General features: G+C 37.8%; 1 protein-coding gene across 13 annotated transcripts in view; it reads right to left on the bottom strand.

The window, feature by feature from the left end:
* MYSM1 (Myb like, SWIRM and MPN domains 1) overlaps positions 1-13,440 on the bottom strand; it is a 40,949-nt gene extending 27,509 nt beyond the window's left edge. For 5 of the 13 annotated variants that reach the window (XR_011995983.1, XR_011995984.1, XR_003236259.2 and 2 more), the window contains exons 1-7: positions 13,335-13,431; positions 8,134-8,209; positions 6,537-6,607; positions 4,662-4,739; positions 4,547-4,570; positions 3,342-3,420; positions 529-627 (exon numbers count right to left, since the gene is read on the bottom strand). Coding sequence is in view for 10 of the 13 variants with exons in the window: in XM_072730790.1 (XP_072586891.1) it covers positions 529-627; positions 3,342-3,420; positions 4,547-4,570; positions 4,662-4,739; positions 6,537-6,607; positions 8,134-8,209; positions 13,335-13,417 (510 nt within the window). In the remaining 3 variants the exon portion in view is untranslated. Of the gene's footprint in view, positions 1-528; positions 628-3,341; positions 3,421-4,546; positions 4,571-4,661; positions 4,740-6,536; positions 6,608-8,133; positions 8,210-13,334 lie in introns of all 13 variants that reach the window. The other 8 variants (XM_072730791.1, XM_026006988.2, XM_072730796.1 and 5 more) reach the window with 5 other exon arrangements.
* Between the last annotated feature and the right edge of the window lie 446 nt (positions 13,441-13,886).

Genomic DNA, 13,886 nt, shown 5'->3' with positions numbered 1-13,886 from the left:
TGAAGCCAGAACAGAGGTAAGCTCTGTGCCAACGTGGGGCTTGGACTCATGACTTCGAGAGCAGGAGTAGCACACTCTGCAGACTGAGCCAGCCAGGTGCCCCTAACAACTTGCATTTTCAAACAACATTCTGCAGCTTGTGGGCTTGTTTTTCTGGACTGGGTCTTGCACTCACATATTGAAAAGACTGGTTTTTAAGTCAGACTCTTTTCAGAATTTACAATATGTATCTTGCTAATAAAAGGAACAATAATAAAAACAAAAAAGCTACAAGGTGAATCTTTAAAACGAAAAGATATTTTTCTAGGAAACAATGCCTTCTAATAGCAGTCTATACTCAAAACACTGAAGATATGCTTTGAGATTTTTAAAGATAAACATGCATTGAGTACTTTATGAAAATAAAATTCTTTCACTACAAAAACTCTGAACATTGACTTTAATGCTTGAATTAAAGAACTACTTTTGCTTACTAATTTTATTTATTGCAAATATTATTATTAACTAGGACATTTATATCCTGCTTACCTTATTTTTAAAGTACTGCCTGGCATAACTCTTAACTTGTAAAACTGTGCGACTTCCAATTAGTTTTGCAATTTTGGTCCACCTTCGGCCAAATTTAGCCTATGTTATCAAAATGGAAAAGATATTGATCTTGATTAACGTATTTATTAATATTCCAAGCAACTGCACATTTTAAAAAAGCTTAAAAAAAAAACCCCAAACCCATCTTTATTTATTTTCTAAAGCACACAATGAAGCCTTATAGATAAGCTGAGACTCTTAAATCAAAGTCCATACTCTTTTGGAATCTCAACATCTGAAAAGTGACCAAAATGATTTAGAAATTAGTTTTCTTTTTCCAGCTATCTAAATGAAGATCCACCACTTTTATGTATTCCTAACAGTATATACTCATATTACACATTACAATGCTCCAAATCTGAAAAACTGTCTGAAAAAGAGGCAGGTTATATTTTCTACTTCTAGAATCAACTGATTATATATCTGACACTAATTTCAAAATATCTTTTTTTACCCATATTCCACCTGGTACAATATTCAATACCTGTCCCATAGCAGATACTTTTACTCCACACAGGTATCACAGAAAATAGACTTGGAAGAATGAAGGAATCACAAATGAAGCAACCTGCAACCGACACCTCCCTATACACCTGTACTGTTAAAGGCTGTGTGCCTGCTAACAACGAAGCTGTGGTAGGGAAAAAACTGAGATCCTAAGGGAGCTCTGGTGTTTTCTGAAGCAAAGAAAGGAATGCAATATAATTTTAAAGCTAAAGGGAATTTTTAGGTATCAAGTCTAATATTTGATACCTAAATCTTCACATTATCTCCACAACTCAGGGAAGCGGATCCCAACGGCCAAATTTACAGAACAGATTATGATATCTACAGGTCATGACTTATGCTGGCAAATCATCTTCAAAACCTGACCCAAATGATAAACAAATATATATTTATTTCTGATATTCATGAGAAAATCTGACATGCAAACAATTTCTTAAAATTAAAAGTACTTCTAGGAAAATTCTAAGTATAAATTAATTACTTAAGATTGTTATTAATAAATACGTAGCTAAGATCAACTTACTGAAGAATTAGTTATACATACTGTGGGATAAAGGCAAATCAATCACTTCCTAGGATGGAGCACTTTGAGACATGCCAAAGATCTATAACCAGTTGAGATTGTGGGGGCTTGGGCATTATGGAAATTGGAGAGGATACACCAACAAGAGGAACAAAGCAAACATTCACCAATTTTAAAAGAGAGCAAAGAGAGAGATCTATGCCCAAAAGGGAAGGAAAAAATCTTCCTTTACCATCTGGTACCACGTAATCCCCTTCTCTAAAGCCTGAGAGAACTCACTGTATAAGCAAACTGTATCAAAAGGTTAAAAAGGGTGGGGATACAACCAACAATTCCATGTATTTCTGTGGGAAAACATTCTAGGTTTAAAATATCCATTTATGCATATAAATATCTATCTATATAAATAAATGCCTATTGGCATAAATAGGGACAAAATATCTCTAGAAGGACACGCAAAGAACAGGTGACAATTGTTACCTGAGGCAAAGAGAACTAAAGGCACAGACAGGAGTGACTGGGAAACTTAACACCTCTAACTTCAAATACTTTTTGAAGTTTGATCCATGAAGATGTAGCCCCTATTGTTACCACCACTGTCAACAATAACCAAAAATTCACAATTCATTTTTGTGTGTGTGTATACAAACACACACACACACATATAATAGCCTTCGGTATGGGGCAAAACACCAAAGTAAGCAGCAATCTTAAATAAGTGATTGTTTAATTAAAGTTAGGTTATAAAAATGATAATCATGCAAAAAAATGAAATACCAATATAAAAAATATCAACAGTACAGGAGAAAAACCTCAGGAGAGAAAACCTTAAGATAGTTTATTTATTCATATAAAGACATCACAGAATATATAGATGTCATGGCAAGGTCTATATAAATACAAATACATTTTATTTCCCATAATCTATAGAAATGTTAACAATGATATTTCAATTTGCATTCATAAATCCCACATATTACATAAATATCTTATAAATAATATATAAATATACATAATTTCAAAATTGACTGGTGTTACTGGTAACATGTATCTTAAAGGAAAAGCTATAGCCTACTCTTAATACCATAAAAAATTTTTCTATTTTATTAAAAGTTTCTTCACATTAATAGAATTTTCAGAATTAGAAACCAGTGTACATTTTTTTTCTATTATGTAACTTGTGGATATTTAAATACATGTCAGTGAAACATTCATGCAACAGAAATGTTTCTGGTCTTTAACTACATCCACTAAAAAAATATCCAGACTGTGTGCAGAATGCCAAATATCTGAATAAAAAAGGATTCAGCTGATTATGCAGACAGTTCCAAATATACAAGGTTTTTTTGCCTTTGTAGTTATTTGTTTTTTTTTTTTTCTAAGAGAAAACATTAGATAACTAAGTAATTTTGCCTTTTAATCCAGGTAGTTGATGTATACAGACAGAGCTCAGTATCTTGTGTTTTATTATTACCAAAAAACGGGGGGGGGGGGGGGGGGGGGGAGTGAAAACTATCTAAAATATTGATCCAAATCTATTTTAATAACTTAGGTTTGAGCTAAAGGGAATTCTCTCATACTATACTACAAATATCATCACAATAGAAAAACTAAAGATGTGATCATTAAAAGAAATTTCTAGTCTTCACAAATTAACCTTATAATTCTATCAATATTGGCTTCTAAAATTATTTTTCTATAAATTAAAAATTGCTCTATTTACCAGCCCTTGTTCAAACAGCTCTTTTTCTTCTATCGTCCACTTTACTGAGTAACTGGCTGATTTTGTAGGAGAGTGTGCCCTGAGGGGGAAAAAAAAGGAAATGCAAAAAAAAAAAGTCTGAAATGGAACATTCCATATTTATGCAGCTAAAGGTTATACACAGCCATAGGCTAAATTCAATACTGTCAATCTAAGAGTTAAAAAAGAAGAAAAGGCTGCAGCGTCTACCTGGGGGATGGATTTACCCTGTCTTGTATACTTCTCTAGCTTAGGATGATAGGAGCCCCAAAAGAATAATCCTTGGGTGTGAGTGAAGATAACACTAAAAGACATCAAAGGAAGTCAAAGTGATAACAAACAAATAGGCTTCCTTAGACTGGACAGCAGACATTAAGACATTTCCAAATCCTAAAAGGCCTGTTAAGTGTTTAAGTTGGCTCCAGAAATATTATCTCTTTGATTCTTCAGTGTAAATCTATGTAAATATCAAGCCAAAAAAGAAGAAACTATATCTATTATTTTTGAAATGTAATCCTTAAGAAATTAAAATTAAAAACAGAGATGAAGCTCATCAATTTAATTCAAACCATTAATCTCATTAACTTTGCTGTTATTTATTCAGCAAAATGCAAAATCCAAAGTCTGCTCACTGCTCAAACCCTTTGCAATGGTAAATCTATAAGTCTACCCTTTGAGGGATCATAAACATGAAAGCTTATAAACACTAAATAACATCAAATTTTCTTCAATTATAAGGAAAGGATATTTATAAAATAGTTAATACTTAATTTCTCTAGATAATTTTTGAAAACCACAAATTCAAATTAAATTTTTATTTGAAATGAGTGAAAATTAACTGAATAGAATAATAGAAATCAAGCCAATTCCTAATATATAGTATATGTGCTGCCGAAGTGAGCACAAGCCAATTCCTAATATATTAGATAGCAGTTTTTAAAAATTTCCCCACAAATCCCTAGGAAACCATCTTCCATAATCTAATGGAATTGCTTACATAGACAGGACCTTATATTCTGACATAGGAATAACACCATAAAATTATCTCATGGCATTCCAACATCGGTCTAAGAAATTTTGATTTTATAGTTTTGTACAACCCAAGGTCAAGAGTTTTTCTACAGGCCAACTACAATTTTTGTTTAATTCTCCTATAACTTTACAATATAAAACATAGAAGTACATACATGATTTTTGCTGTTTTCTGCAGGCTGCACCACATGAAAAAGAAAATAAGGAAGCTTTTCAACATGTTTTTAAAAATATAGTTCAGACTTCTAAAAATATTAAAAATTGACTTACCTCTTCATGTATTTTTTATCATCTTCCTTTTGATCAAGCCAGAATTTTTCTGGAAGTGATTTTTTAGATAAGTAATACCTGTGTAATTATTAAAGAAACTTAAAAAATAATAATAAAATCATATCGTTTTTATGTGACTTCTATTAAGCACTCATTCAAGAAAATCATACTTGAATCCTAGCTAAACTAATTTTTCTTAAAACCTTTTCCAGATATGCAAAAAATATGATAAAAATATTTATACCTCACAAGGCTGTTATATGGATTAAATACTACATGTGAAACCACACAAACATAGGACCTGCACAAAATGTGCTACATAAATGTTAGCTTCTCCTATATTCCTTACTAGAAGTGTCTAAGAAATAGTCACAGTGTTTCACTTAAATTTTTCCTAAAATATGGAGAATGTAATAGATGAATTTGATTGGTTATCCAGGATTAACTAGGGAGTATATTTTCATAGTTCTAAAGGTAACAGAGTTTAGGGTATTCTCTACGTTAATAAAAATAATTCAAGTCAAATCTACCATGGACATTCCCCCTTGAACTTCTTAAAACTGGCCTACTGTAATACTCTTCAATTAGTCCGACATATGCTTCCCTTAACAAATATTGACTATATATCTTGTATGTCAGGCAATATGCTAAGTACAAGGAGCTGAGGATGAAGATCTAAGAAAAGATCCCTGTACTGCAAGAGCTCACTTAGTTCTTACTCTCATTTTTTCTGTTTCTAAATCTGGAAGTGAACCTGTGACTACTTAAGTGTTCATTCGTAACAGACTTACACTGTTCAATGTATCAGCCAATAGCTACATTTAAACAAAGGATGTAAAAACTTCAATAAATTTTTTCTGTTGATTAAATGTTGAAATATTATTTTAAATCTACTGGGTTAAATAAAGTATCTTATTAAAAACGGATTTCACCTGTTTTAAATGTGGCTATGAGAAAATTTTAAATGATAAATGAGCCTTGCTCTATTTTTCTACTGAAAAGCAATGATCTAGGCTGTGATGTTTGGGGAAAGAAAGAGAATAAAAAAGCCTAAAAAGTGTAACATATGATAATTAAAGGTGTAGACACTCTGAAATCAATAATAGCAATAACTGGGAATAAAGGGAACAGAGAGATTCTGGCTTAAAAAGGAGGATATCCATAAAATACAGATGAGAGAGTTAAAAATAAACCAGTATTTTATTTATTAGACTATTATTAACAATTAAGAATCAAAATCAGAAATCAGCTCATTCAATCCTTTCATTTTGCATATAAGAAAATGGAGTCCCAAAGAAGTTAACTTTCCATTACCAAATAGATGAGAGAAACAAGGACAAGAAGCTAGTGGCTAAACTGTAGATAAAGATCTACAACTTCTGAAGGAAAAATCATCCTGCAGTATTTGTTTTGTGCTTTTTACTTAGATTCCTCCCACATAACACCTGTAAACTGGTAGAGTAAGAAGTGAGAACTTTTACATATTCTAATTGTGTCCCTGGATAAATTAACATCTCTGCGTTTTAGCTTCTAAAACTGAAGATGGAAGCTTGGACTAAATAAATGATCTTGGACATGGACTAAAGGTTCTAGCTGACTTTAAAATATTCTATAATTTCTACTCAACATTCAGATAGCACAGAGTTAGCTGACAACAGGAAAACATATTGGGTTACATATCAGATTCTGTAGTAAAACAGAGAAATAAACAGAGGAATAAAATGCTTTTTGCATAGGTAGGTACCACACTATGTAATTATAACCTGGGGCCAAATAAGGTTCATCTAGTAACAACAGTAGTCTCTTTTGTAAGTCTTGCATTTATAAACTTTTAATCCTGAAATCTTTATTTTCCTTATAATCATTAAAGGATACTCTTCTTCCAACAACATCTTCTCAATGACAGCTCTGTTCTCTTCACTGATGGTGCTATCCAGAGTCCAAGGCTATTAAAAAAAGAATGTATTTTTCTTTTTACTTAACTGGTTTTTGAAGTTATCTTCTATGTTTAAAATAATAAAGCTACCATTTACTATACAGAAATATCTGACTCCCAGGATAACACTGTGAGATAGGAATTATTACTTCACTGATGCATCCATAGCAAGGCAAGTGTTTCAAGTGAAGGAGTAGAGATACGACACAGGACTGCTGATTCCAAGGCTCAGGCTCCTACTCATGGTAAAGTTGTTTAACAGCTATCAATCAAGTATGAGAAGTATCAGGTAGTGAGCATGTTGCTAGAAATTTCACCCTATCTTCAAAACTCACAATTCTTTTTTTTCCCGTAAGCCACAATCTCTCCTTAAGTGGTCATACATGTTTTCAGCCCTCAAAACTTAAAAATTTTCAGCTCAGGTCTCTTCAAGCTCTATCTAGCTCTTCAAGCACTTCAAGCTCTTCTTTCTATCTAGACTGTTATGTCCAATTGACCATTCACAATGTCCACCTGGATATTTAGTAGGCTTCTCAAAGTTAACATATTCAAACCTCGCTAACACCTACCTTTAACTGTTTCTCCCTATGTCTCCAACTTTGTAAATAGCAGTATTAGTCACCTAGTTATTTCACCTAGAAACCTAGGAATCATCCTGGATTCTTCCCTTTTTTCTCAATCTTATATCCAATCTACCAAGCAGTTCTACCTCCAAAATAGAATTAAAATCTATCTATATCTGAAACAATCTCAGCCAAGCTACCACCAACTCTTGCTTAGATTACCACAGATGTTTCCTAACTGGTCTTTTGATTCTACTCTTGCTTCATACAAGCATGACAGAACTCTGGTCTGCCTCTCCAACCCTGTCACAGCTGCCACTCCCCCCTTTCCTACCATATTCTAGACACTGGCTTTCAAACAGAGCCTTTGTGCTGCTATTCCTTCCGCCTAGAATGTTTCTCCTCAACTCTTCACACATCTACTCCTATTATTTTTCAACTTAACTGTCACCTTCTGTTTCCCTCAATGACAACGTTATCTAAAATAGGTTCCCCACCCTGTTACTCTCAGCCAGCATCTCAGGTTTCTTTATGGTCTGTAATTACTATGTCTACCAGTTTATCACCTAATTCCCTTTTAAGGTATAAGCAACTTGAGAGCAAGACTATGCCTCGATTATAGCTGTATCCCCCAAACCCAGTGTAGTGTCTGGCATATAGTAAGTATTCAATAAATAACTGCTAAATGAAAGAAATGAACCCTGCAATTATTGCCATCTTTTAAATGAAGAAAAGGAGGTTCACAAATCTAGTAAGTCGTAGAACAAGGATTTGTACCTAAATCTAGGTGGCTCCAAAGTTGTTTCCCAACAGGTCATTTCAAAGTCAAAAGAAATAAGACTAAGTTTATTTTTAAAGTAAGAAAAATGTTTTTGGCATATTACCCCTGGAACTGCTGAGAACTAGCACCAAGGAAAAAAGAGGTATTCTTTTTAAAAGCTTAGTGCACCTGTTATTTTCATAAAATACTTACAACAAGACCATTCTCAGTTCTCCACGATGAATCAAGATAGTGATCTTGTAAAACAGACGCTGTATTTCCATCACTTCTGTAATAATTAAGAAAATGGGTAAAAAAGTGCTATTATACCGATTAATAAGTACCATTTAAACAGCATGGTGACTGGCAGGGTACAGATGTTAAACAAATATTTCATTCCCTTCTTCTCCTAACAGACTTAACATTGCAGAAATGCCTCCTCTATTTCTTTAATTTGTGGAATATAAACTGTCTTTAAGCCACCCTATCTCAACTGCTAACCAGCAAAGTCTGTTCTCTTCTCTTGTTTCCTAAGAAATAACTTCATGAAAAAAATACCCCAAAGCAGCAACCACAACATGCTCTACGGCCATGAACCAACACTTCAGAGTTCTTTTGAGGAGCATCCATATGTACATAGGAATTCAAATTTACAATCAATTCTTTTAGTGATAGCTAAAGCATAAAAATCATCAATAACAGCGCTGCCCTCAAAAATGCCAAAAAAAAAAAGATGATCAAAGATCCAAAATATAAAAAAACAGGACAGTAAAAAGAAAATTTGATATTAATAAAAAAAATTAACTTGGGTTATTTGGGGCCTTTTTTATGTTCATGGGGGATTAAACTTTGTTAATAATTCTCACTCCTTTCACTGAACTAATAAAAATTCTCTAAAGTCACCTTGACCTTGTTCACTTCTTACAAAAAAGATGAAGTTTTAGAAGACCCAAACTATGATATAATTAAATTCAATATTTGTTTTTTTATATCTTGGTTATAAAGTTTCCCAGAAAATTACTGACTTTTCCCAGACCTAGTCTATAAGAATTTTGTACCTCTCAGACTGCAAAAAGCTTTATCTTTTTGAATCTTCAATTAATTCTAAAGTGGTTATAATAAGTTGTGGAACTAATGGGCTTTCTACAATAAACTAAAAGCAATAACTTCCCTCAGTTGATGGCAAAAGGTTTTAATTCAGGTGTTAGCTCTGATTTGGTAGAGGCTGCCAGGAATGCTAAAGAAAGGATTCTGAGACATGGATCAGCAGAAGGAAACCTTTGCTTAATGAGGTCTGCCAAGGATAAGGATGCAGAAAGTGGGACTAGTATCACTTCTGGTCTTTTCTTTTTTTAAAGATTTTATTTATTTGAGATAGAGAGCGAGCGAGATTGGAACACAGAAGGAGAGGAAGCAGCAGACTACCTGCTGAGCAGAGAGCCTGATGTGGGGGGCTTGATCCCAGGACCTCAAGATCATGATCTGAGCCAAAGGCAGATGCTTAATTGATGGAGCCACCCAGGCGCCCCTCACTTCAGGAGTGGCGCCCCTCACTTAATGCAGACATCTCTTTACACAGTGCTCCTCAATAAGGATTAGCAACTTCCATACCTCTGGTGTATACATCTGGACACCTACCTGAATCCCCATAGATAGCACAAATTAACAAGTTTAAACCTTCCCTGAGAAATTCCTGTCAAATCTGCTACTCTTCTATTGTTCCCTGTTTCAGACAAAGGCATATCCATTCTGCTAGTTGCCCAAGCCAGAAATCTGAGCCTGTCCATATTTTCCTCACAATGTACATTCAATTGGTTGCTAATTCTATGGCTTCTTCCCTTTTCAAATTCAGCCTACCACTGTATCCATGCTGACCTCTGAAGTCCTATAGTTCCAGAGCCACTTTCCCAGGGTAAGTATACATGATAAAGCTAACACACCAACCACTTTCCTTTCTCTATCTTTTTCCAGTTATCCCCATCTGGCCCACATGTAAGTTTTACTGTGTCTTACCCAATAAGAGTGTTAGTTCTATAAGAGCAAGGAGTTAGTTTTGGAACTGCTAGAGACTCAAGCCTTGGCATAGAAAAGGTGCTCAGTCAACATCTGTTGAATGACTAAATGAACAAGGTAGGTGGGACAGGATCATCCACGTCTGTAGGAGTTAAGGAAGGAAGGAGGATTTTCTCATAAAGCAAATCGAAGTTTGAAGGGAATAATATGATGAGATTTGGATGTAACAAAGACTGCTCTAATTTCAGGCAAGAATAGAAGGGGGTGGGACGCCTGGGTGGCTCAGCAGTTGGGCTCCTGCCTTCAGCTCAGGGAGTGATCCTGGAGTCCGGGGATCGGGATTGAGTTCCGCATCAGGCTCCATGCAGGGAGCCTCCCTCTGCCTGTGTCTCTGCCTCTCTCATGAGTAAATTAATAAAATCTTAAAAAAAAAAAAAAGAATAGAAGGGAGTTAGAGAGACAAGGAGCAGTTAAAAGGAAGTGATTATATAAATACTAAAGAAGTGACAGTAACTTGGACCTACGGAATAAGCAGTGTGAACAGCAAAGTGAATACATTTGAGAGGACACTTTGAATTAACAGACCTTTAGCAACTAATAGAAGGGTGGAAGGAAAGAGGTACAGAAAAGGGATAAAGTGTAGGTCCGTGCCTTGAGTTACTGGGTGAATGGTGCCATTTATTGAACTAGAGAACTTGGAGAAGCAGATGGCAGGTATGGTGGAAAAAGTTTATAAGCTGAGATTGAGATGCTTGTGGAACATCCAAGAACAGACAGATTCAGAGAATTAGATAAATGGATCTAAAGCTCAAGAGAGAGCTTTGGGTTGGTGAGATTTGGGAAACATCAGTATGTAACAGGTGGAACTTTAGGAAATCACCATTTTTTTTAATGGTCAGAAATGGCTGAACAGTGACAAAACTTTATATGATCCAACCTAACGAAATTTAAGTCTTGAGAGATGATATAACCAGGGACTGTGTGGTGAGTGAGAAGTCTTATGACAAAACCCCTTGGAACACTGATTTAAAGGACAAATAGGAGAAAAGGAAGATGAGGAGGAAAGGCAGAAGTGAAAGGGAAATCAAGGTTTCAGTGCCACCTCTTAACTTTGGTACCTAGAATTTTGCAAGTACTTAAAAGCGTGTTTTCAATTAATCCTCAAGGGTTCCACAGATATTATCATTAGCTGTACCAACACATTTCAGAGGGCACCATTCACCAATATATAATGTTCCTTGGAGTTGGGTAAGGCAATGGCTCTCACCGTCAGGGACCAATACCCTTTGTAATCTGGCTTGCATGAGTCTAAGATGATCTTAAACGTCACCAGAAGATTTAAGGCTCAAGCATAATAGAAAGAGAAAGGAAAGAAAAAAGGAAGGCAGAAAAATTAAACATGATCAGAAAAACAAAGAACCCATGGAAAAGGGGCAGAGCCATGGCTCTCAGATGACCTTTTGTGATTCCAAGGCCAATTCACTTTTCTCTGGACTGCAGGTAAGTATCCCTGCCTACTTGTCAGACTTACTGTGAAAAGTAAATTAAATCATGCAAGCAAGAGCACTAAAATTAACCTGATAACTTGATCTACACAAATGTGAAAAATGATTGTTTTTTTTTTTGTATATTTTTTATTGGAGTTCGATTTGCCGACATACAGCATAACACCCAGTGCTCATCCCGTCAAGTGTCCCCCTCAGTACCTGTCACCCAATCACCCCATCCCCCGCCCACTTTCCCTTCCACCACCCCTTGTTCACTTCCCAGAGTTAGATGTCTCTCATGTTCTGTCATCCTCACTGGTATTTTCACTCATTTTCTTTCCTTTCCCCTTTATTCCCTTTCTTTCACTATTTGAAAAATGATTGTTAATAAAAGTTCCCTATTTATCAGTATAGCTTTGGACTGCTTTGCCTAAAGGTTTGGGAGAGAATGACCATATGAATTTAATTACTCCTCACATTTTTATACCGTTTCAGGGTTCAGCAGAACTTTACACCCGCTACTTTAGTCCCCCAGGGGCAGAGCCGGTACTGCTCTCCATAATTTATAGAGGCCCTACTATGAGGTTGGACTGAATGAAACTTTACTTTTTTATTTTAAAGCTAAAAATGGGGATCCCTGGGTGGCGCAGCGGTTTGGCGCCTGCCTTTGGCCCAGGGCGCGATCCTGGAGACCCGGGATCGAATCCCACATCGGGCTCCCGGTGCATGGAGCCTGCTTCTCCTTCCGCCTGTGTCTCTGCCTCTCTCTCTCTCTCTGTGACTATCATAAATAAATAAAAAATTAAAAAAAAAAAAATAAAGCTAAAAATGGTCTAAGACTGGCGATTCCCCATGGTTCAGTCAACCTAACAGACTTCTAACGAGGTTGTTTTTTATTTTATTATTTTATTTATTTTATTTTATTTTATTTTTTTGGTTGCTCATATTTTATAAGCAACATAAACTGGCTGAGTTTAGAACTTGTGATTCCTGACCAGTCCAGGCCTCCTTCCAATCCTAAACGGTGGCTGGGCAAGCACATTTTGAAGACAGTATGCATCGATTTCTTACTTGGAAAGCAAGCAAAGGGCTGGACCTCTCAAGCTGGAGGATGCTGCTTGGAACCACACTGGCCTGTTCGGCAGGAAATCTGCATTAAATAAACCGTGGGCCCTCACTAGGTTCTCACGATACCCTTCACGCGAGGGTAAGGAGGTGGGGAAGAAGGGAAAACATTTACCTACAGGTCACAATGGCCCTGGGAGGCACACACCGGGACTGTCAGCTTCCCCAGGAGCGAGCTGTCTGAAGCTCCGGCAAGTTACCTGTCTGGCCCAAGGTCACGGGGCTAAGGGACGGGCAAGGCCGGCCCACGCTGGAGACCCCAGAGCCGTGCGGCCCTGCCTCCCTGGAAGTTCTTCACAACTAACCCCAGGTCGGGGAGGAAACCTGTCGTCGGGAGGGAAAGGAACGGCACGCCCAAGGTCACCGGGCTTACAAGCGCTGGGAACAGGGATCCCGCGGCTCAGGTGCGGTGCAGAGGCTCCGCCCTAGGGCAGGTCGCCGTCCACGGGTGGGGGGGGCGGGGTGGACTCCGGCGTGGACATCACGGAAGTAGCAATCTAATCGCTGGTCAGAGTGCAATGTGCTGGGCGAGGTCGGCGCGCTCCGAATACCGCCCCAGAGGTGGGAATGGCCGTCCGACGCGAGCCTCGGGTCCCCGCCCGCCGGGCTCGGCGGCAGCTTACGGGCCAGGCCGTATGGGCGCGGCGCCGGTCCCGCCGCCGGGACACCCCGGCCCAGCGGATGGGCTTCCGCTCCCCGGGTCCCTGCCGGACGCCAAGCCTCTCTGGGGTACTCTCCTCGCGCCCGCGCTCCTCCCCATCCCTGCGAGACCCGGTCTCTACGCCTCACCCGGGCTGTGCCGCGGCCGGCACCACGTCCCCTTCGATATCCACATCCGCCTCTTCAGCCGCCATGATGGGACCTAACCCCATCCGTCCTCCCGAGAGATCCCGCGAGAGGTGGAGGCCTGGGGGCGGGGCCGCGTGCGTCATGGGGCGGGGCTTAAGTCTCGTCCAGCCCCCTCCAAGGCGCTGGGCGGGGCCTCCAGAGAAAAGAGCGCAGCCTTCTCTGAGGCTTGGTCCTTTGGACGTTTGTGGGTGTGTATACACACCCTGGGCTTGGAAGAGGTTGTGCTCCGGAGCAAATTCTTGGCTCCTCACTTCTCTCATTGGTAAAATGGGGATAATAGTAAATGTCTACCTGGATTGCTAAAAAGATGAAGCTGGACCTGCTTGGGGTCCAATGAAGATGAAGCTGGACCTGCTTGGGGTCCAATGAAGGACCCTTACCTGTTGGTTTTCTTTCTTTCTTTTTTGTTTTCTTTAAGGAAAAGGATGATTCAGCGATTATGTGAAGTACTAAACAACTTCCATTTTAAAATACAAAAAACAAAACAAAACC

The sequence above is a fragment of the Vulpes vulpes genome, chromosome 12, assembly GCF_048418805.1.
Source record: "Vulpes vulpes isolate BD-2025 chromosome 12, VulVul3, whole genome shotgun sequence".
NCBI lineage: Eukaryota > Metazoa > Chordata > Mammalia > Carnivora > Canidae > Vulpes > Vulpes vulpes.
Note: the sequence above shows the minus strand (reverse complement) of the source record. Positions and strands in the feature narration are given on the sequence as shown.